General features: G+C 34.2%; 1 protein-coding gene across 2 annotated transcripts in view; it reads right to left on the bottom strand.

The window, feature by feature from the left end:
* The window catches only part of LOC124371310 (sodium/calcium exchanger 1), a 215,460-nt gene extending 195,096 nt beyond the window's left edge, over nt 1–20,364 (bottom strand). For both annotated transcript variants that reach the window (XM_046829648.1, XM_046829647.1), the window contains exon 1: nt 18,706–20,364. In XM_046829648.1, coding sequence (XP_046685604.1) covers nt 18,706–20,306 — 1,601 coding nt within the window. In that variant the 5' untranslated portion in view covers nt 20,307–20,364. The remainder of the gene's footprint in view (nt 1–18,705) is intronic.
* Nucleotides 20,365–25,803: the final 5,439 nt, after the last annotated feature.

The following is a 25,803-nucleotide window of genomic DNA, read 5'->3' as shown; positions in this document are numbered from 1 at the left end:
GTGTAAAAGTGAATCTTTCTGTATTGGCATTATCTACAGACCAGGAGATATGCCTTACACTTGTCTAGAGCCCGCTCTCCACTTTGTATTTTATGATATGGCCCAGTACGCAGATAATATTGTTGTAATGGGTGACTTGAATATTAACTTGTTAGATTTTATCATCCCCAGAGACCCGCTTTGCAAATAAACTCTTTAAGAGCCTTGAGGTGACTCAGTTGGTTAAAGTTGCTACAAGGGTTACTAAAAACCTGTGCAACTTTGATTGATCACATTATTGTAAATAGCAATGTTAAATACGTACAGTGTGACGTCGTGGATATGTCAACCATCTATGACTCAAGAGGTGTTCGAGTATCTGATCACAAGATGACATATGTCGATATAAAAACAAAAAAATCAAGAAGGCCTCCTAGATTTGTTACTTATCGTGACTTCTCCCGATTTGACATTGACAAGATGATACATTGTACGTCCAGTATTAGGTGGGAAGATGCTATGTCTATGAACAATGTAGATGACATTCTAGATTTTATTAATTCTGCTATTGTTCAAGTTTTTTATGAAAATGCACCTCTAGTACATAAGAGAGTGACCAGAAAGAAATCTCCATGGAGAAATAAACAAATCATTCAATTAACCATAGAAAAAGATTATTATAAGAAGAAAATGCTATCTACAGGAAATGAAACTTGTAAAAAAAACATATTGTAAGGTTAGAAATATGCTCAACAATGAAATAAGACGATCAAAACAAAATTATTTTAGAACTGAAATGGAGAAATGTAAAAGCTCTAGAGACTTTTGGACTAAAATAAGGACAAGGTGGTGTCACTGATCCATTTCGATCCAGCCATACCCAACTTTGTAAAAGATTTGGAAGAAATCAATAAGTATTTCGTTAGTATGGGCTTAGGTATCATGGCAAATGATGATTGCGTACAGTTCTATGAAAGAAACAATCAGAGAGTGTCACTTGTGATTTCTATTTCAGGAGTGTTACAAGGAGAGAAGTGCAGGAGGCTTTGAATAGCATCACATCAGAGGCAGTTGGAGCTGATGGCATATCAATAAAAATGATTAAAATGATAAGTCCGTATTGTATTGATGCCATAACACATTTAGCTAACCAGTCATTGGCCACTTCCACTTTTCCGGATGCATGGAAGGAGGCAATTGTACTGCCTCTTCCCAAAGTCAAAGCACCTTCATCTGTATCCGAGCTGCGTCCAATTTCGATATTGCCTGCCCTGTCGAAGATAATGGAGAAGCTGGTTGTTTCCACAAATGGTACAATTTCTGGAGTCGGAGAATATCATTCCAGCCTTACAGTCTGGGTTCAGGAAGGACCATAGCACTGCAAGCTGCGCTTTTTGCTCGTTTGTGACGAGTTGCTTCACGCAAAGGGCGGATAAGAAAGCATCTCTTTCTTGCAATGCTGGACTTTTCACATGCATTCGACTCAATAGACCACAGGATGTTGTTGGCTGTCATGCATTTTTATGGTTTTCGACCAGAGGTGGTTTCTTGGTTTGATTCCTATTTGGTGAATAGGAGACAAAAGGTTAAAATTGGGATGGATTTCTCCTCATCTTTAAGTAGAGTTGCTGGTGTTCCACAGGGAAGTTGCCTTGGGCCCATTCTATTCACCCTGTTTTCCGCCACTATAGGTTCAGACTTGCAACATAGTCGCTTGTATTCATACGCCGATGATGCTCAACTGTGTGTTTCATATGAAGCCGGAAGAGCTGACTCAGCAGTTTCCATTTTGAATGCTGACTTAAGCATTGTCCATGATTGGTCTGAGAGGCATGGGATTAAACTGAACAAGGAAAAGTGTAGTGTGTTGTCGATTCCTTCCAATGTGGGTTCGGAGACAGTGGGTGAGGTGTTGCTTGGCAGTGGCAGACTGAAGGAGTGTGAATCCTCAAAGCTCTTGGGCCTCATGCTTGATAGTGGCCTCACACTATCTGGTCATGTAAGTGCTGTTTGTCGGCGAACACTTGGTCGACTGAGAATGCTATACAAGCATAGGCACATGTTTCCTAGAGAGACCAAGCTTTCGCCTTGTCCAGGCTCTTGTGCTCTCTGTGATCGATTATTGCCTCCCTGTCTATGGCAACATTGTGTCTAAAGGAGATTTAGAAAAAATTACAGAGGGTCCAAAATATGTGTGTAAGGTATGTATGTGGTTTAAGAAGGTGTTTGACCATGTTTCGGAGGCTCGAACGATCGCTGGGTTTGTTGACTGTAGCTGATACTTGTACCCTGCGCTCCTCATGCCTGGTTTACAGAATCCTGACCGCTGGCAGGCCGGGATATCTGAGAGAAAAACTAAAAAGCAGGTCTGAAGTCCGATCTCGCAGTACTAGACAGGATCAAGTGTTGGAGATGCCTCGCGTTCGCCGTGAATTTGAAAGAAAGCGATTTGCGTACTTTGCTCCCAAATTATTTAATGAACTGTCCTCCAGAGTAACAGTCCAGGGTGTATCTGAAACGACATACAAAAGAAAATATATACAAGTATTTAATGTACAATACAAGGTGATATAGCCATATATAACTGTATGTCTAATATTATGTTTTATTTATTAATAACTATAAAAATAAGCTTTTAATTTTTTAAGAACTATAATAAGACATGAGTCGTTTTGTAAACCAGCAATTATTGTTGAAAACCGCTCCAAAATAAAGTCCTTATTTATTTATTTATTTAAAAGGAATCCATTTAAAATAATTATAGTACGGAAAATGTGCTATGACATATTATTTAGTATAAAAATGAGTATAAAAGGGTTTTATACAGGATCATGGTAAAATATAATACTTCAGAGTAACATCTGGAGTTTATGAGGAATACATTTAATACGAGTTAATTAAATTAGGGAGTAAAGTGCAGTTTTAACCGATGCCAATTATTTCCAGAGATTTGGTTAGTTGATTTGAATTTGGAAAAGAACAACACTGTGAATAAAATTTATATTTATTATAAATTTGTAAGTAATTTTGCTTATTTTTTCTGTTAATTAAATTTCTAAAACCGTCATTTAAATTATATTTGTTTCTCATTAAGCACAATTAGTTTCCTAAATGTAGTTCAAAATGTAAAATTTCTACATTTCCCATTCATTTAAAAAGTCATTACGATTAATTTTTAGATTTCTAGGGTATTAAGCAATAAATTCTTAATGTTTTCCTTTGATTTAGTTTGATTAAACGAACCTATTTTTAAAACATTTGTTTTTCAACATTGCCTATATGTTAAAATCGATAAAACAGCTCTTTTTACAGATAAAAAATGCACTAAACAGATTACTAAATCATTTGAATAATTGTGTAGAATACTTATCTAATCTTGAGATAAAAATAAAAAGTAATTATTTTGAAAATTTCTAACATTACCATTTTGAAGAAGCTAGCTAAACAAAACACGGAGCTAGAAAGTTTGGTTGTAGTTGGTTTATAAAAATTATATAATTTCATTATATTTGGTGAGATACATCAACCAGGCTGGGGACAAGTGCACATGCAACTCTGAATAAATGTCCGTGTCGGGACGTGCCGAGTAAAGGGTGCGTGCCGGGCCGTGCCGAGCAAAGGTGCGTGGCAAGTTAAAGAGCGTGTTCCTAGAGTTTAGCTAAGGGTATTGATTGTTGGCCTCCGACCCGCTCCCAGAATCGGCAGCTCAGTCAAATGACAACCCAGGTAGACTTGTTCCGTAATATTATAGGAAACTTAACAGAATATTGTATTTACTAATTGTATTTACTCATATTATAAACGAAAATAGCCTGGAGTGGTAAAGTATACATCAAGAAGTTTTGAAACATTATATGTAAAAGCATTTATGAGAACGTTTTATCGTACGTGTCACACTTACATTTTATTCTTATATATGGTGGATAAGTTTGTTAGTAGGTGATACAATCTGACTAAAAACTGAAGTTTTTCGTATGTTTATTTGGAAAATTTTCATTTTGATTTGCTAGTTTTGAAAACCTCCATTTATAAAGGAAAAACCATACTTCGTTAAAACATTGGGGAAAAACTTTGAATTTCCTCCAAGATTTAGGCTTTGTGAAAATAAATAAAGTAGCTTCAAATGAGAAACTGCTAAATTTTGAAAACTTTTTATTTAAGATAACATAATTTAGTCAAGATAAAATTCAAAATCAAATAGAAATGTACGCTTGTTAATAAAATAAACAATAGTGAGATTTCGGTGTGAGAATGGCTTTTAATTAACTAAAAAAAGTATTATTACTCATTTAATAAAATGTTATCCACTATAAACTATTGTTACACGGGTACTAAAATTTATGAAATTTTTCGTAACTTTCCAAAGTATCTCTACGTGAATTTTGCTAAAGTTTAAATTACCTTCCTATCTTTACAGTATAGTCTTCTGGTGATTGAAATTCATGAAAAATTATAGAAATCACATAAAAATAAACTAAATACCCCAGGGGGGTTATAAGAAATATATCTAATTTTTCTGAGGTGACCACTAAGAATACATTATGGTTTAAAACTTCAGGTGCCCACCCCATTGGGCTTAATATTTTTGATGACAATCAGTTATATGTTGCTACGTTTTAAACGGATATTGATGTTTGCCAAATACACTGAATAAGAAACTAGTTTGCTCTAGAACTTTTACAGAAGGGCATGGCTCACAGGGACTTTGATTATTCCATTATTCGGTATTTTCACCAGTATTTATTGTCCTGTCTAGTCAGAAATGCTTAAAATCTGTTAAATATTACCACTAAGTGAACAGGTGCATAAACAGTTAATATATATATATATGTTTGGGGAATTTATTACAATTATTGTTGTCTCCTTCAAGCTTATATATGAATTATGTTTTTCATTAGTTGATCAATCTCTTGTGATGCAATTGAGAAACCTGTTGAATGCTTAAATTTGTCTAAAATATATCTATAATAGTAATAGAATGAGTGAAGTGTATAATGCCAGAGTATTGATTTATGTTTCGTTTCCATAAGGAATTTCCCCCATACTAAATTGATTTTCTCTGTAAATCCCAATGTATGTTTTATCTAACCGCCACCTGCTAAGTGTGGACAGAGAATATCCTAAGGAAATAGACTGACCTAAGAGCAATATGTAATATTATTAAAAAACTAAAGAAATTTTCGAGATAATTCATTCTTAGATATACTGTTAAATGCTGTGCAAATTTCAACGTTTTTTGTATCCATATTTATGTAACGCCATTGTTTATCATATACATACATATTATCGGAATTTATAACCCACATGAAATAAATTACGTGGTTCAGTAGGAAATTGACATAAGAACTCGTTGAAATTTTGACGAAACAAATTATGCTAAAAAGTTCTTAAATATTAGAACCATACTAATATTCCCTCTTGACATCTTTACTGAATCAAAACAGTTATTTTAAACTTTATAAGTAAAGTAAAGATATATACAGGTATTTTCGTTTGGTTTAAATTAACTATAAAATTCATAGTTGATACCAGGCCCATTCAAGTTTATAGTGGTTTGCAACTCCAGGTGAGCAAATGTAAGTCGCAACATTTTACTATACCCAGTAAACGTTGTGCTGGTGGTAGAAATAAAACATACAGATATAATCCGAACTGGTTTTCATAAAATCACTTCTAGTAAAGATAGCAGCAATGTTTAGAGGATGGCGTACCCCACGAGGACCCTGTGTTTAGTCCAATATCATTGTATTTATTTAATACAATCTCTAGTAAATCCAGTGATTATACTTATTAATACGTGCAATGTTAAATTATATTTGTAATACATTACAAATGTTAACTGAATTCCGTTTATATGAACATAAGCTTCAAAATATTTTTTGTGTCATAAAATTATCTCATCCCAACAGGAGGACTATTAGGAATTAACACTGATTATATGGCTCGTTGAGGGGTACTAAATTACATTGAGAAACTGCACTAATCCCCAGATTCTTAATATACAGTACGAGTATTCTATTCTACACGTTCTACAAAGTTTCTCGATTAAGCTAGAATAATAGAGTTGGAGAGAGATCCGTAGCGATAACAATGCTGGCCAACGTTAAACCCAATATTTTTGTCCAATATTAGCAAAGGGAAACCACAACAATGCAGCATCATTGTAGTGACGTCACTGGAATGTCATGTGTAACTTTGTTCCTGTGGCCCAAAGCCAATCGGTGACTACTAGCGCCCGTCTCGGCGCCAAACAGGAGCCTCTATATTTATCTATTTAGTCGACCACGCCACTTTATTATACTCACACTTGGTAAAAACTTCATTACGTTATCTATTATTTTTATCAATAATAGTTTTCAACGATAGTAATGGACTGGTTAACGATGTTAAATATTAATTAGATGCCAAATATTGTGGATATCGTATGTGATATTGCTATTCATTATGAGTTTAAATCTTGACACAAATGCTTCAGACTGTTGCCTTTAAAGCATCAACAGAACAATAAAGCTATTCAAATACTATATAAACTCATCTATCTATTTAATTCAGATTTCGTATTATGAGTGGAAAATATAAAAATAGAAATTAATTATAATAATTATAAAAATAGAAGCAGTATATTAGAAAAAAATATTCTGTGAAACTATTTAAACAGTACATGGGCACTTTAACGAGTATACTAATTATATAATTGTAAATTAAAATAATACTCGTACTATAAATTGGGGAAATCCTTGTATTTTTGTAGCTATAATATTTTTTATTCTTAGTTCACAATACAGTTTCATGAAAGAATAATATGATTTCAGACATTTGACATCGAAATATATTACAAGATTTATACGTTATTTATTACATAACGTTTGAGGGTTGGAGAGGAGAAAGATTAACCAGGAAACGTACTATTATACATTTTGTAATTTGTAAAGATGTCAAATGTCCGAAATTATATTATTTTCCAACCTTCTATCGTTCAACTTTAAACAATGGATCCATGCAGTTTAATTTATCTAAATGTTTAATTACACAACTATGAAATTAAATTTCAGAAGGGTAATTGTTAATGAATCGTAAACGTAATGGACGGCAATTTCTGACGCTTTGTTCATTGAGAAATCCAAAAGCGTAGGGAGTTGACACCTGATGATGTATCAGTGGCGTTGCAATGTCTAAATTATCGTCACTGATTGGTACGATGTGACTGGATATACATCAGTGTCACGTAGCCCTGGCCAGTGGCTTATCCTGGAGTTTTAATTGGGATTCAGGCCGTAACCATGATTTCATATTTCACGAAATTTCAATTTGAAGGACAAATTTCCTTACATGTCAAATACTTGTATTAATGCTGCACATTATGTACATTATGTAAACAATAAATTACACAAAAAGTATATAATACCATTGCCTTCACGGTCTAACCTAGTTACAAAATATGAGTACGCCACGTGTCGCGTAAGAGGCTGTGATGAGGTCGGATGCAAATTTCGTCTATAGTTCATTTCATTTTGGAGATGTTCTGTGGACAGACAGACAGACATCATACAGAAAAGATATATTTATAAGCACCTAGCAGACAAAAAACATATCAGCATACTGAGCGGAAGTCTTGAATGACGATAAGCCAAATACAATTGTTGGACCTGTACCATCATAGAGCTCATCTAGTTTTTGTAGAAATATAGTTTAATGCAAAATTTCAAGTCTAGAGATGAAATAATTTTCGAGATAACTTTCCACATTATTCATTCTAATGTTTTGGCATTGAGTTTCATTTCGTTTCCTAGCAGTGTTTTAATAATACAAATTCCGGTGAGGTAGGGATAACGCTACAACGCACGAGTGGACATTAACATATACTTTTAACATTAACATCTATTGTGTTACGTATATTTTTTCTGCTGAATGAATTATAAGGTAAATGTTTGAACATCTCATACAATTGTATTTAGCTTGTTTAGAAATATATTTATATTGATATTTTATATTTGCTATCATGGTTACCAATAAGACCAGTGTAAAAATATTTGCTAACGCTTAGCCAGAATCCCGTAGAATAATATATATATCAACATTGACCTTCATGTTACATGTATTGGTCAGTTTGTAAATGAAAAATTAAAATAAATAACTAACAAAAAACTGTATTCTTTGATTGGTAGATTAACGTATATGTATGTATTAAAAGGACTGCACCAAAAAAAATATAATACAGAATTTTTTAAAATTAATAAATAGACTTTAAATACATACAATTCCGTGCATAAAATAATATAATGAAGGCCTCTAACGATACTTAGTTTGAACAAAAACAAGAGGACCGTTCTTATGAAGATTTGTCACAAAATGGTACGTTACGATCTGGCTGCATTTTCTGGCAGACGTCCAGCACGAACCTTGGCGTCACGACGTCTGACTTCATGACGTTTACCATGATAATAAACTAATTCTTTTTTCCGCGTGCATTTACCTTGACGCAAAGTTGTAATTTGTGTTACGTCTCACCTAACACGCCTATACGATAAGGTGAAATAGTACGATTATAGCAAATTAAGATTACGCCAGTTACTGTATGTGCGTAACTATGTATGTTACATAATTGATGTATGTGGAGGGAGAGGTAACAAATTTAGTGTCAACTGAAATTTTTAAAGGGAAAATCACCAACAATTTTAATTTTCAGATATAGTATTCCTTGATCTTAATATGGCACACCTCTGATAATATTTTAATAGACGTTTATTTCATTCGTCCAATACTTCTTGTAATAAAGTCTGTTATATAGAATAATTTTCTTACAAAACTAAGTCCAGGAGCCAAGAGCCAATATTTACTGTAAAATTATACAACCTGGGTGTTCTTCAAATCAATAGAGCAATACATTTTTAAGTATTAAATCGATCATCAGCCGCGTTAGTTATGTCGGAGGTTGAAATAGGAGGGTATCAAAATTCTTAAAAATATAAAACAATATATTTACTATCGTAACATATTTTTCCTACTGTTATGTATGTAACTGACCGTTAGATAAATAAAATAATTGTTATATCACTGTCAGATAAGTAAGTAAATATTGAGAGTCGCAGCTTTCTGGACTCGTATATGATTACCCGCCACTGATTTTACATTTATAAACGTTAAAGTTAATCTCTTCATGTCACTTTAATCCTCATGTGGTTAATTAAACAGTATATCTCACATTTAGCGGTTTAAATTGCATCTAAATATGTTACACTTTCTTAATATAATACAATTGCAAATGGGCGTTTTGATTTTTGATTTGAGCATTACATGTTATATTTTTAGCAAGAATTTACGCTGCATTCTTACTTTCACAAAAACTATCTAAAGTCATACTTTTTATTCAATAACATTTTAATATCATTAACTTCTTTCAATAATATCAATGCTACATTTAAAAAATATACGAAAGGTTAACGTTAAACTTTAGAACAGGTCTGTTGGCCATATTGCGCAAAATGTTTGGTTGTCATCAACAATTAAGGCTACGTACTGACTAGGTTCACATGCTGATGGAATATTATGACGTTCCAGAAATTGTAAGAAAGATATGTTCGAATGTAAATCCAAAACTCGCGTAAAAGAACTTTAGTCAGCAATTTCCCGGTGGAGAATCTTCATACATTTGGTTTTATGAGGTTTCTGCAACCATCCGTTGACACTCCTTATGAATGTTCTTATAAACACTACTGCTATCCCTTCAGTCATGTCATACATGTTACGTAATGAGTGCTCAGGTAACTATTACTTAATGCTTACATAAGCTGATTAACGCCACTGATCAGAATAAGAAAACTTACAACGTCGCGGTTATGCAATATAAATAACCCAGCACACTGTGAAGTTGCTGTGTTGAATTAGTTATTTATCAAAACAATAATTACTACCTTAATTTGTAATTTGTATCCAATGCACACTAGAGATGTTTAAAGGATATACAATTTTTGCGTAAATTTCATATAGATAACTTTGGAACTTTAGAAGCCTGTAATGCAGAACCCTGACTTTGTGTAATATTTTTTTGAGCTTAATGCGTTTTAGTAAACTAAATATCTCTTCCGGCCCAGTCAAAAGAAAGGTAGATTTCACATGAGGTCGTGATCTAGGGTCTCAAACTGAAGTTTTGATTGGGAGCTGCACAGCACCGATGATACAATAACTGTAAATGTTGGCATGCTATTCAACAGTAATTGTAATAATTTATTCCATGAACTTCAACCTTGGAAGAAAAAATATTTTATAAGCATATGCATTTATTAGTATAAACGTGGACTTGATTTTGTTGCAACTAATTCAAAATTATATTTGTATACTTATTCCTAGTGGGTCTCTTGGATAACTCTATAAATTTGAAAGGCTACCATTTGAAACATTAAGAGTAATAGAGAAATAAGTATAAATAAATTGTACTAAATACGAAAGGCAACCACAATGATACTATTTATCGTTAACCGCATGACCAAGATTGTCTAACGAATTAATCAAAGCTATGTACAATTACTGCCTTTCTACTAAGTTTAGTTGGAAATTAAAAACATTAGGGACCGTTGTGTTCACAAGCTTACGTTATATTACATAAATAAATAAATAAATAAATATATATATAGTCTATATATATATATATACATAAAGTTTTTAATTTATAGTAGTTTTGGATTCTGGATTCAGGATTTGGGTAGATGTAAAAGATTTCCCGGAAATTCCCACATTAATGCGATTGCAACAGGCAGATTATTAAGAACTTTTAAAATGCAAATCTTGGATTTAAGATCTTTTGATTGGTCACAAATACGTATATTAAATCAAAGTTTTCGATACATGAAATGGTTGCACAAATATCACGAAATATTTTAATCATATTGATCGATTATTAGTAATTAATTAATTAGGAATTCGTAATTATTAAAAGAGAACCTACTAAAGTATGCGCAGTTGTTTTGTATTTTCACTGAATAAATTGTGCATATTGTGTTGAAATAAATACAAAAGTTAGTTAAAATACAAATAAATTGTGGTCTGAATGACATAGATCGCTTATTGTAGTATATGGTATCGTACAAAAATACTAAATTGCTATTATTATCTAAAACGCCCCCATTCCTTTTAAACTTGTTGGATAGGTTATATTTTGGTTACATTAATTAATATTTATAATGAAGTTTGTAAGTTTCAAAATAACTCAATTCGACATAAGTTCTAAATCTAGTGAGCTCTCTGCACCGCTCGGCTACTGTTGGAAGGAGCGCTTCTGTAATTGAGATGTCGGTGGATCCTTTGACGTCATCAAAGTGAAACGCAGCGTTTAGCTTTGATACAACTCCCTGTCTGCTGAATTCCTTTCAAAATATTGTTGGTCATTAACGGCTGGGGAAACATGTAAACCTCTTCATTTATGGAGAGGTGTAATCTTCGACCAAACTAATCAGTATAATGCACAAACAGACTTGAAATGATAAATAATATATGAAGCAAATAACTGGATCCCACCAATATGTTTATTTCTTGTTAATGTATTAAATTATTTTGAGAATTTGCTCTCACAATCTCAATTTGCCATTTTACAATGATATATTTTTTGAATGAATACCTATCTATTACGGTTTAAAATATGTGTATAACTGTAAATATGACAGAATTATGTAATTTTTGATAGAACAATTTTATTCAAATCGGTCCACTTAAAGCTATACTAAGAAAACAACAGTTTACATGAAGTTTTTTAAAACCCACCTGTGTTTTAAGTCAAATTAAACTACAGTTAACTTCAACTCCAAGAGACCGTACTGTAAAATGTTTTCGGCCACTAACTCAGATGGCTGAAGAAAGCCACTTTTGTTTATCTTTCCCAAAGTTTGCTTATTCGATATCTCCACAATAGTTTGGAAATTTTAAATTATGTACATACGTAGCTTATATCTTTACCATGGAGTTTTGTCCGTTTGTAATATTCTAAGAGATCTTGAGATTAAAATCATAGCATACCATCTTCAGTGATCATATTATCTTAATATTTATACCAACTGTTATTATGACATGTAATACACCATATTGGTGGCAGCATTATATAATGCAGCAGCCATTATGGTGGTAACCGATAATTTGTTTGACACTGCAGAAGGAGGTGGCTGTACAAAATAATGTTTATCTAATGTATTGAGGAATAAATTTGGAATAGCATATATATTTGACCGATGAATATATAATTGAATATGATGAGGTGTAGACAGATTATATATGTTTCGTAATTTGAGTTCATGGCTATGCTATCATTAAGAGTTATAGATAGTATTATTGATGTGGAATTGGTACGGGAATGATCTGAACAGCGGGATGCATGAGTAACAACTAAACGGTTCACATTGCGTCGAAATATTGATAAAACAATTAGTGTCTTGAAATATCTTAACTAACTTAGCAGTATTACTATAGTACGAAACACATTATTAGAACTTATCCGTATGGGTAGTTAACGCACCCCATTCCCCACTCGACTTTTGTGACGTCACATTGTCATGCCAGCTGATTCTCAGTAAGAGGCGATGCAACGCTGTCTCGCTTCATTACGGTTGTTTCCATTGGTTTTGTTTTTCGACATTTGATTTTTCTGCACGTTTTTATTTTGTTATTATTATTTTTCTTTTTCTTTCGTAGTCTCAACACGTGTTTATTTAAATCGGTAATGTTCAAGATATATTAGAAGTAAAGATGACATGTAATGATCAATCGACTGTTGAACTAAATCGATTATATACTCACTAGTTATCCCTACGTCACAGCTGGCAACACCGTACCACAACCTAGGATTGCATTGATATGTCTCTTACTATAGTAAACAAATTCTTAAACTGAAAAATTATTAAGAGTTTTGCACCTCAGATAGGTAACTAAAATTAAGCGGAAAGCGTAAAGATTAATTTTATTTTAAGTTTCACCTGTTTTGCCATGGTCCACAGCGAGGCTATATCCAGGTTTAAACTGTCTTAGCAATGTTTCGCTTTTGCGTGGACTAGAAATTTTAAACGATTATATAACACTATTCATGTAACTAAAATTAACTAAGTGGATTACGTATTAGTAGAAAAAGCATGGAAATAAGCCAATAGACCTGACGAAGGCAGAAAGAAGAATAACAGGGTTACAATAGAGTGGAAAGTAAGCAGCAATAACGGCCAGAGGCTTTTTGTGATGACAGAGACCAGTGTAGACTAAGTTTCAGTCATGTAAGCTTATTTAAATAATGGTTGATTAGATAACAGAATCTAGCCTCTTTGGGAGTAGAAGAAAAATAAACAAATACAATCGTTGTATATATCATTATTAAATAGTTCAAAAACGACTAATGAGAATTTGAGCTTACATTCAGGTGAAGGGGATGTTGTGTTGTGTTGGGGAACACTCCAGAACTTGCCAAAGAGCCGATGATTAATGCGTTATAGCTACTCAGGTAGTAATGGAGATGTAGTGTTATGTGATTCGCAAGTCAAGAATTAGGAGAAATGTCCAGTAAGCTACAAGGCGGGGTAGTAGAGTGTCTACTACGTTAATGACATCAATCTGTGTCTTGCTCTTCTCTCTAGAGTTCCTTTATAACAAATACAGCTATATTGATATGCTCGTAGAACGAAAGAACAAATTAAAATGAAAGTGCACGGTGTAGGGTCGTTCGTCTACATGCCCAATATGAAGGAATTATCAATCATTGTATTAATCAAACCGTCGAGCTTTCTCCGATATTTATTTATTCGTTTATATCTCTTATCCTGATTTTTGTGTGTTTTATTATGCCGAAGAAATAAAAAAATTAAAGAAATAACCAATAAAACGTGATCTGTAAAGCACCAACTGACAGTGCTTGACGACATAAAAATAGATGTTCAATACAAATCTCACTTTCTGTGAAGTTACATATTTCCGATGTATAATTTATGTTGTAGACCTTATGGGTGCCGGAGGGTGGTGAATTACTTATTACAGGTAAAGATTCACCACTCGATATTCTTACTCTAGCAATACTTGTAAGTCTGTGAGTAAACTGACTGTCTATCGAACCCTTGTTTTGTCTGCCTTTGTTATACGTAGTGCACATTTGGATTTGAAGACTAAGAACCCCGTTTCCTATAAAAATCCGCTTTCTTTAAATACAAAAGATTTACAGTATAAAGAAGTTCCTATAATGACGAGGACAGAATCTAGAAGCATACACTACTACACTACTACATCGTACTATCATCGTATGCTTGTAGAATTACAGTATCTCTCAATCCTCGTGTTTGTGCATCAGCTTGGTATATGTTATAAACTATAAAAATCCTCCAACAATCTCCAATTGACGACGATCTACTAAAGATACGTCAATCCCCCCCCCAAATAAAAATAAATACAGAAAAAAGAATCAGATCCTTCATATGGAGTTGAATTTTACAGATAGTTGACTGGTATTTGGTTGTCCGATCATATGTTAATTTGGTTATTTAAAATCATACATGAGAGGTTCGGCCAAATACGAAACAATTTAATCACAAAAAGTAAGGGCTCTGTGGTGTAATGGTAGCGCATTCACCCGGCAAGTGAGAGATACGGGTTCGAGTCCCGGCGGAGCAAGTACTTTATGTGATTAAATGTTTATTGAAATTTTATATATATATATATATATATATATATATATATATATATATATATATATATATATAATCACAGAGCGAATGGTCTGTTGAAGTTAGTACCTATTTCCTCGGATTTTTCCCTTGAGCTTCTGTAAATATGACGTCCCACAACGTCAATGGAAATTAAAATATAGTACGTAACATTTACACATTCTAAATATGTTCGGTTAGTCTAATATTAAATAAATTATTTACTTTTAATCCGTCACTGCAGCTGTCTATAATGCAAGTTAAATAAAACTAATAATTGTCACTACTTTATACATCACACAACGACAGCTGATACGTATTCACACAAATCAGATATTTGGTGTTTGTTGTACAAAGTTAATTTAGTTTTTTATTGTCAGAGTTTTCATTCCAATTTCAAACGTGATGCAGTAATAACTGTATTTAAACATGATTCTTGATTTAATTGCAATTGGCAGTTACAGACCCACATAACTTTTAAAGTTTCTCTAAGATATTCGAAAACTTATTGACAATAATTAGTACATTTCTTGGAAAGCAAAAATCTTTGGTGAAATTCAATGTAAGTACAGGGTGAGGATGGATGCAATACACACTTTTAAATTTAACACATGAAGAGGTTAACAGCCTATAAGACATTAAGTGTGTGTTTATTTTTAATATTACTAAAGCTAGATGGCAAGTACCATGGATTACACTATTTTGTTAAATACATTATTTGAATGTAGGGCTACAGGGCTCGTTGTTGATGAGTTGTTGGACGGGATGAAAGCATTATGTTAAAGTAAATATAATAACTAGTCAAACAGGAACGATAACGTACCTTGTTTAAATTTTATTCCTTATATGTACGATACCTGTTATGTTAGATTGATAAATTAGTATTCATGATACAGGTAGAGATATCTATTGAAATGAACGCTGCTCTGTAATATTACTTACATTGAGCTTTAACTTACAATAAACATCACACTGTGCTTTGTTCAAATCTCGGATTGCTAACTTGTGTGTAGTAAAATAATGTAAAGTTTATATTTGCTCCCAAAACGTATTCTATTTTTCATTATTTAATCAATAAATATTATAAATACGTAAGTTGTGGTTTTTTACCAACAGTAGAACCTAAGAATATATTACTAAAAGATTAAGATTCAATAATATTAACATTGGCTTGGAAAAAGGTAGAAGTATATAAAATCTAAACTGAGTAGGCTACATAAAATATGTGTAATATCTAGAGTAATTATATGTGTTGTAAAGAATTAACTGTCGTTGAGAGAGCCAAGACCTTGAAGTACCTTAGTAATTTTGCAGAGTATTAAAGAAACACCAATAACGTGAAGGATCATTAAGTTTATAAAGAAGTGGTAATAGTTTTTACTATTTAAATTAACCCAAAAACCTGTTAGTACCTATCTGTTAATTATAACTTTGCTGTGGTATTTAATATATTTAGGATACAAATTGCCAATATAATGTTTTATATACGAGGGGTATTAGAAAAATAAGGTTCCCTATGCCGCCGAGACAGAATGCAATATGTTGGAAGAAATCTGGCAACACGGTCTTACTCATCAGCTATCCCTCTCCCTATCCATACCACTCGCGCCTGGCTACGTCCAACAGTGCCGGCCTAGCTGCCTTCGAAGATGAAGCTCCCTATCGTTGTTACCGCCAGATGCGAAATTCGTGCTGTGGTACGTTTTTTAAATGCAAAACAGATTTAACCTATTGAAATTAATCGTCAGTTAATCGAAGTTTATGGGGAAAACATGGGCTTTTCACTTTACCCCCGAAACCAAGCAGCAATCACGTGAATGGCGTCACTCAACTTCGCCTAAACCGAAGAAGTTCAAGCAAACAAATTGTGCTGGGAAAGTCATGACAACCATCTTTTGGGACAGGAAGGGCCTGCTTCTGATCGACTTTTTGCCTCATGGAACAACAGTAAACTCTGACAGATATTGCAACACATTAAGAAAACCAAGACGCGCGATCCAGAACCGCCGTAGAGGAAGATTGTCCAGTGGTGTGAGGCTTCTCCATGGCAAGGCTCGACCTCATGTCTCACATCAAACTCAAGAACTGCTGACAAATTTTGGCTGGACTATTGTGCCCCATCCCCCCTACAGCCCAGACCTAGCCTCAAGTGATTATCAATTATTCCCAAAATTAAAGGAACACTACTATGGCCAACGCTTCAGTACCGATGATGAAGTCAAGGAAGAGGTTACTCAATTCCTCAAAGGATTGGTGGCAGAATTCTACAACATGGGGTAGAAAAGTTGGAGCATCGTCTACAAAAGTGTTTGGACAGAAACGGTGATTATGTGGAAAAATAGCTTAACTTTTGAGGTTTAAATTGATGTATAACACTAAGTAGAAATATAGAGCTGTCTATTTTAAAAAATCATGGGAACCTTATTTTTCTAATACCCCTCGTACATACCGTAAGAAATTGACATCCTTATCCTTCAATATGTTTTTTTCTGTGTGGTCATAAAATACCCCTAAACTCTACTACAAATACCTAGAAATCTGTAAGAGTAATAAAAATCCTTTTCGTATTTTTTTCTATTTACAAAAAGTATCTTACATGGCTGTAACGATAACTATGTTTATTGGTGAAAAATAATTGCTATAATTAAAAATCTGATTTAAGGAATCTGATAAAATTAATTTAAGGAAAGCAGATTACCCAGTCAGGTTATGAGTAGAAAAATTTCGCTGCTTACAGTTTAAAATATCTTACTTGCATGATTATTTAATCGTATATAGCCTTACTTGTATGTTTAAACTATAGAATATGAAATATGTATACTTTAATTTTACAGTTGGTTTTAATAAACATTCTATTAAAACCAAATACATAACCTGAAGCATAAAGTATAACCAATAAATCTATTACTTCTGATCCATGTCAAATATTCGTGGCTGTCTCTGTTATTTTTGTTGCAGATTCGTTCTCAAGCCCGTCGCTCAATTTGCATATTCATTATTCCTGTACTCAACAACATTCTGCCTGACGAAACTCGCATCCCTCCATTTTATGGTAATTTTTTATTTAGAACAAAGATACAGTATATTTTAGACACTATTTATGATTTATAAAACTGTAAGTTAAGCAGAGACAAAAATATAAATGATGTATTGGCTTATGAAAAATGAACTTAGACTATGTGTAGTGGGGCGATTGATGGGCTAAGTAATCAGTTCTGGAGAAAGGATTCTGGTGATCCCTAATCACAGTCAAGGATCGATCCACGACTTTGTCATCGCAGGAGACCCAGATTCTAAGATAACGCTACTTACCGTTTAACACAGGTTTGTCTTTAAATACGTAATAGAACGCTTTATGCTTTAAGCTATTGTTTTAGTATGTTACATGCTATGTTTTGCAAAAGATATTAGTTTCAGAAGAAAATGTTACTGTACTAAAATTGTACTAGCTATGATTAATTACAATATAACATTATAAATAGATTTCTGATCAAGCAAAGGTTTAAAAATTTTAACTTCGAAATGGACGTTGATATTATAAAAATATATCTTGATTTCAATTTAATTCACCATAAATTACTTCTGATACTGCTAGTATGTGATAAATACTAAAGTATGGCTTAATTTATTTTATTTTATCTATTTTAAATTGGAGAGTAATGAATATACATTAAATAAATCTTAGTATTTTCACATACACATGAATAAAATAAATCTTGTCAACAAGTTAGACTTGAAGCCCGAAATAGAGGCTGCTAGGTATCGATTGGGATTCGTGCAAGTAGGCTATATGGTACACGAACTTGGTGAATAGTGGGGCTACGAGAGTCCCGGTGTGACCCTTATAATATTGACTTTAGCGGAAAACTTGGGAGTCTAAGGAAACCTTATTTTCTGTTTACATTAATTCAGAAACCATTATGACACCTTATACGGATTTATGTAAATTGGTATCGGGTTTTGTGATGATTATGAAACATTGAAAACATTGAAAGTATATTAAAAATTTACTTGAATATTGAATTAAGCAATATGTAAAAACGTGAGTAGGTGAAAAGATTGTTCATACCTTGCTTCGTTGTTCTCGAAAACGATATATCCATGGGTTTCCACGTAGTCCTTGCCAGCCTTGGCAGTTCCGTCCTCAGTGCGGTAGGCCAGTTTAATCTTCCCTCGAGCACCACTGCTTCTCTCGACCGGTAACTCGTAAAGACCCTCGGACTCGGGCACATCGATACATGCCTCTGGGAACGCGAACACCCCGGCGTGGTCGTCATCTAAGATCAGAATCTTTGCCACCTTTGGTGTCACCAGCTTGATGGGGTGACTCGCCTGGCCTTGTACTTTCATATCGGTAAGGTGAACGAAGAAATGCTCGTCCTCCTCAAACAGCTCGTCATCTATGATCTGCAGCTTAATTGTTTGCTGAGTATCCCCAGGCTTGAAGACCAGGGTTCCAGAGGCTCCCACGTAATCGGTTCCTGCTGTCGCGGTGCCATCTTCCGTTCGATACTCCAAGATTACTGGGTGGGGGACGTCTCTACCCTCTCTGACAACGGTGATTTCAAATGTTCCTATATTTTCAAGGACGGTGTAAGTGGCGGGGTCGAAGTAAAACTTTGTAACGTCGTCAGTTGTGGTAGAAGGTCTTCTTCCACCGGAGATAGAACCTGACCGTGGCCTCGCCATGCTGCCACCAGTCATGCTTCTGGTCGCCATCACTCTGTAGTAAGCTCGAGATTTAGGGCCACTGTTGTCGATCTGCTCCTTAGCAAGTCCCTCCAGCTCAGATATGGATTTCTGCGGATGCTGCTTCCTAAGCTCTCTCAAGACCAAAGCGTAGTCTCTTCTCGCCTGCTCCAGGGTGTCGTCTAGAAGTTCAACCTCAGGTTCTTTATCCATCTCAATGTCTGCGCTCTCCGCTGCCACGATCACTCGGTTTCTATTGAGGCGAAATTTCTTGAACGGTATTTTGTGCAGAGCGATGCGCTGGTCGGCAATGTAAGCTGTGAGTACAGTTAGCGGGAAGAAACTGAAGGTTAGAATTCCCTCCCAGACATCTACCACTCCAGGACTAGTCACTGCCAGAATCACGTAAAGCCATACATAAGCAAACACAGACCAGGTTGCAGTAACGAAAAACACGTTGAGATGCTTAATCTTCCTAGTTTCGCCGGCGGGAATGACGCTGACACAGAGAGCGATGATGACGAACAGGTTGTAGGCGGCGGAACCCACGATGGTGCCCGGTCCGAGGTCCCCAGCTTCGAAGCCTTTGGCGTAAATCTCGATGATCGACAAGAGGATTTCGGGTGCAGAAGACCCGAGGGCCATGAGTGTCAGATTTGCGACGGTCTCGTTCCACACGCGAACCACGATCTTCTGTTCCACACCACCCTTTTTGGTGACAGTCACCTCGCGCTCTTGCGACGTTATCACTTCGATTGCCGACATGAATCGGTCGGAAATTATGGAAACTCCGAGAAAAAGATAGAGTAGAGATACGAAGTAGACGAGCCCGCGAGCGATGCGGTCGCCTACAGTGAGGTTGTGCTGTGGAAGCCATACAGGAAGAAGGAGCCCGTCCTGGCAGACGCCCGTGGTGTTGTCCTCGACCGCCGAGGACGCGAGCGCCGACGGGAGGACGGGCAGCAGCAGCAGCGGTAACATCGCGTCAACTCGGCGTCATGACTGGTCGGACGCACGGCCGGCGCGGGACTGACGCCGGACGCTGCCGAGGGTCGTCGAGACGCGCGTGCGCCGAGGAAGCCCGCCTCGCTGGTAATCCACCTGCGGATCATCTCGTTGCGTCACTAGGTAAATAATTCAATAGAAACTCGCCCAAGTAACGTGTTTACCTTGTCATACCACCGGCATCTTGTTATATACAGTACATTCATCTTTATATCCTATTGCAAAGTGTTTCTGGAGAGAGATAAATCATTTTTTATTTTCAGGCAGTAAAACAGGTTTACGTTTTTAAATAAATTATTTTTAAATGCCATATGAATTAGATATTAAAGTTATTAAGGGTTAAATCATTAGTAATATTAATTTGACCTTCTTCGACACTCCTAATATTTAACAAGCTTGCCTATACTACAAAGAACCGGGTTTGATATGTTTTCCCCGTCGCCGTCACAGAATAAAAATCGTTTACCAAGTTAAAATGCTACAACAACTATATAAATGTCCTACTCAAACCATTCATAAACCGTAAGTATTTGTGTAAAACCATAAAGACAAAATTTAGAAAAGAAAAATAATTAATTGTTTGAATTCTTTTCACTAAAAAACCCTTGTTTCATTGTTAAAATTGTGAGTGCCTTAAAATTGTTGGATTAGCGGATGCACATATTTTGTTAAAACGTCACTGAAAATGTTCAAGATGTTCAAGACTTGGGAAGATTAGCAGTTTTTGCAGGTGCTGAACTGAGCGACTTCGCTTGGAAAATAATTTTCTCAGATAAATATGCCTGTCATGGCATGGTCTACGAGGTAGCATGTTTGCACCCTGCTAACGATGTGTAATTGCAATAATACTTCTGCACCACGATATGGCAACATGCAATCTTGACTATGTAGAATGTACGAGTATATTAAACAAACAGCGAGGTAGAATCCTGAAGACTAGGTATTGTTTCACATCATCTCTGGAACTTCTGATGCCGTAAGAAGGCAAACACAATTAGTTACAAAAAAAATTGAAAGAGCGAATCAGGTATGGAGTGAATTTTAATTGTTCATTTTGCAGCAAAATTAGTGGATACCTACATGACTTCAAAATCTTTTCAAAGGCATGATTACATATGCAAGTAACATGATAATAAAATAAAGGATTACAGTAAAGTACGTTAAAATGGATTATTGCAGTGTCAAATCCAACTTGGTATTCATTTTTGTTAGTTTAATTAGTTTTTGTGTTGAGCTTATGTTACAAACTAACGAACTGATATGGTCAGATAAGATACGTACTGCAAATTAAAACGACATACTTTCCTTACGAACAGTCTGTGCTACGACTTTAAGTTGGAAAGGTGCATTACAAACTTAGTGTAATGAAAATAAGGTTTTGTAAGAATAGGCGATTTGAACCAGTTATCTTACTAGTGAAAATAATATTTTAAATGTTACAAATTGTACACTGAATATATTCTGATTTCGTTTTCAACCTTATGTACCAGATTATTAGTATATCTTCTGCAATATCTGATAAGACAGACCGTCCAAGGTTGTATACAGGTTCCTCGGTGAAAAAATAAGTTTAATCTTAACAATGTATACTTCATGGAAAACAACATTGATAGAAATGTAATCATAATTCAAACAGATAAATATTAAATTTAAATTCATATGAGACACGAGTGCATACGTAGCTGAGACAGGTTTGCAAGTAGCGAGAACCTGCTGACACATATTATTTACAGTACAAAGTTGACATGACTTGACCCTACTTTATGAGTGTTCTTTATAAACATCTGACGTTTAGACTGTCCTGGTAGAGTGGCAGAGCTATGATTACTTCCTGTCATGTCCACTTTATAACTAGGAAAATTGTAAGTTTTTAGAGAACTTTTAATATGCATTGTGTTTTTAGTTCTGATTCCTTTATCAAAATCGTGTTAATAACTATTATGATTATTATTATTTTGATGTCTGGTGCCTTATTTAAAAAGCAAATTTTAAAAAGCAAAGTATTGAAACAAAAACAATAGGAGAAATCTAAAACAAATATTAGTTTTTGGCCAATCAATTATAAAATAATACGTGTTATTTTAATTATAATCTACTCCAATTTGTTTTTTGTAACAACATTGTTTTCCATTAATGTTACAACGATACAAGGGCTCAACGCCACGCATAGGGCCATGGGCTTAGGCGTGACCATTTCCATATATAATGCTGATGTAATCAAACTATTTACTAATGTGCGAAATTAAGTTTCGAATCCTCATATAATAAAAAAAATTACGCTGCTTTAAATATAGGGAGAGAAATTAAAATCAATGAAAACCGTCAGTAACTAAGAAAAATATCTCCACATATTCACTATTGAGTAACAGAAGAAAATTATAGAATGTATTTATTAATCCTTGATAGATAATAAATAATATAAATATTCTTACCATAACTTGCTAAATTAATTTAATATTTGGTAACAAATAACAAAATGGAAACAATATCTTACGTGCGGATGGTAATTTAATAAATTTATCAGACTTATATAAATATACAAACGTGAAGATCATGTGTTGGCGTTCTGTGAATATTATTTTGCATGTCTCAAGCAGGAAAACGCTCAGATGGCGAGTAGTAAACTAAAAATATATACAAGGCGGGAAGCTCGGGTTAGAAGTCATGTTCTGCTATCGGTGATATTCACGCAATTTAAAGATTGTTCCAATATATGGACTAACTGTAACCAAAATGTAATGTTCTCACAGTATTCAGGAACCTGATCAAATCTGATCAAAACTCAGTTCAGTGTAATAGTAAAATTATCGAAGAGATATCGTTCCTTGAACCGATCAGATCTAGTACTGTTCCTTAAATTATATTAATATAAAATAAGTACAGGTGGTTTCAATGAAAAATTATTGTAAGGTATACACTGTGATATTATTGGGTACGTGACTAGACACTGGTAAACTATTAGTTATTACGTAGCAATATTGTGATATGAACTATTGATGTGTAGATCAGAAGGTCATAATGTTCCAGTCCCATATACAGGTAAGGTTATTTGGGTAACAAACGAGATTGGCTTTAAGTAGGAAGTTATAAACGTTTGCAAAAGGAATCGTAAAGAAAACCAAGAATATTTCGTTCACTTAAAATATGGAAATAACCTCTATTATAAGGGGGATATTAATTAATTGTATAAAAACATATATGCCAGTTAGATATATCTACGTTAAATTTCTTTAATGACAACTATTTCACACAATTATGTAACTCGTATGACAACAACATTTGTTCATATTCAAGACTGTAGTAATATTTAAGAAGTTTAAGGCTGCATTTAATGCAATTGTAACTTTCCCCATACATAAATAAACATTGAAGCAATCATACTTATCATAAAACAGATTTTATAAATAATTTTGAATCTTGTACACTAGCTGCAGTATTAGTAATTTCTTTGACTTACATAACTTTTCATCTCATTGTGACGTGATCAGTTACACTATCAAATAAATTTGATTCAAAATATTTAATAAAATTCTTTTGTCATTTACTAATAGTGATTTGAAGTGAATACAATTTATTTCATACAAATAAATTGTTATCGTAGATGTTAATATTGAAGTTTTTTTGTACTCATTACATAATTAAAACTGTAAATAAGTCATCAAAAAATTTACAAACATGCTGAATGTAAAAGTTGGTGTTACAGTTTATGTTGGATAGAAGCTGTACTGACATTTTAATCAAAATACAGTAGTATTAAGTGTGTTTTTGTGTACACTTTGTACACTTGGTTTAATAATGGATAATAGTTTGACTATGAAGTGTGATACATAAATGTTACTTAATGCGATAATACCCACGTAGGATCCAAATATTAATATTTGTAGTTAAACTGTCATTTGGTGTATCATATTTAATATCATCCGCTAAGAAACTAAATTTATTCATATTTTAAACGAGGAATCCACTATTGTCAAAAGGGCACCCCTGATTTATTGCACCTTGTATTTATTCCTCTCGAGTAGTGGGTCTTGATGCATAAACCAAGTATTTTAACCTTACCTAAAAGTAGTAAGCAGTCCATGCATGTTAAATCCTGGGTTCTGGGTGGGTAGTAGACTGGTCCACCTCTCCCAATGCATTTTTTGGGATATGCCTTATCCAGAGTTTTTGAACCGGTTCAGACTAGTGCGCTGGCAACCCGTCGTGCTTAAACCAACTTTTCTGGATAGTTTGTTCAGAAATATTCAACGAATAATTAGGAAAATAATCGAGGAGGAAGCCGATGAACATATTTCCGTCCAAGTGCCCTTCGAAAATAACACGCCAAAAATTTGGTTAGCAATAATACCGCACCAATTATCGAGAATCCAGTACTTCACACTGTCTACGTATAGCATCCATTGGGGATTCTCAAAATTCCAGAACCTTTTGACAGTTCACTTCTCCGTTGCTCCGGAAGGTTGCTTCGTCCCACCATAAAACATTCCGAAAAAATACTCATCTTTGTGCATTTTTTCACGGGGCCTAAAACAACATTTCATTCTTAGAAGGTAATCATCTCCAAGCAGTTCTTGATATAGTTAAATCTGTGTGAGTGCATTTCATTGAACTTAAGGGGGTTCGGCTCGTCCTACCCTTTCCATGTTAAAAAGCACAAACTTAGGAACACACAACTCCAAAACCATTAGAGGTAATAAGCTATTTTTTTTTTAAATTTTGATCCTTATCCTTATACCTAACATTTAAGTGATGGGTTTTTGAATTAAATGAAAATAACACATTTTTAATTTAAAACAAAAAAATGTTGAAAAAACATTCAAAATTAAAATTTATTTTTTTTATAAAAAAATATATTCTAGTATAAATAATGAATATCCCATCATTCATATTGTTCATTGTAGTGTAAATAACAAAAAAAAACCAAAATCAATGCAATAACTCAAGTAGTCCAGGAGAAAATTGTTCCTAAGTGTAAAAAAACTGTTTTTTTTTTGAAAATCGCTAGTAAACATCATTTAACCACAGTGACATAAGTAATTCTACCTTAGTGCATGCCTGGCCCATATGAAGGGTTTTCTGGATCTTCCTGCTCTTCATACATGTCCTCTTAGTCTTTTCTTAGCAATCTCTCGCTGTTTCCGGCACTTTTTCTCGATTTCCAACATATCTTTCTCAGCGTTTTTAATCCGGGTCAAGTAAAAGTTCTTCATTGTGTTTATGCAGATTGGACCAGGGGAAATACCAAATTTACTCAGGATTTTACACTTTGTGATATTGCCATCATTGAAGGTAGCAATGGCTTCATAAATTCCCAAGTCAAGTGTATTCTTCATCACAAAGGTCGATTTCGGAAACCGGTTCCAAATTATGCTGTTCAGGCTCTCGCAAGGATTTTGTGTTCCACCATGGAGGCACTTCCGCAACAAATGTTCTTGAGATAAATCTCTAAAAATGGGCTTTATCTCTGCCATAA

The sequence above is a fragment of the Homalodisca vitripennis genome, chromosome 1, assembly GCF_021130785.1.
Source record: "Homalodisca vitripennis isolate AUS2020 chromosome 1, UT_GWSS_2.1, whole genome shotgun sequence".
In the NCBI taxonomy this organism is placed as follows: domain Eukaryota; kingdom Metazoa; phylum Arthropoda; class Insecta; order Hemiptera; family Cicadellidae; genus Homalodisca; species Homalodisca vitripennis.
The sequence above is the reverse complement of the archived record's forward strand: the minus strand, read 5'-3'. Positions and strand labels throughout refer to the sequence as shown.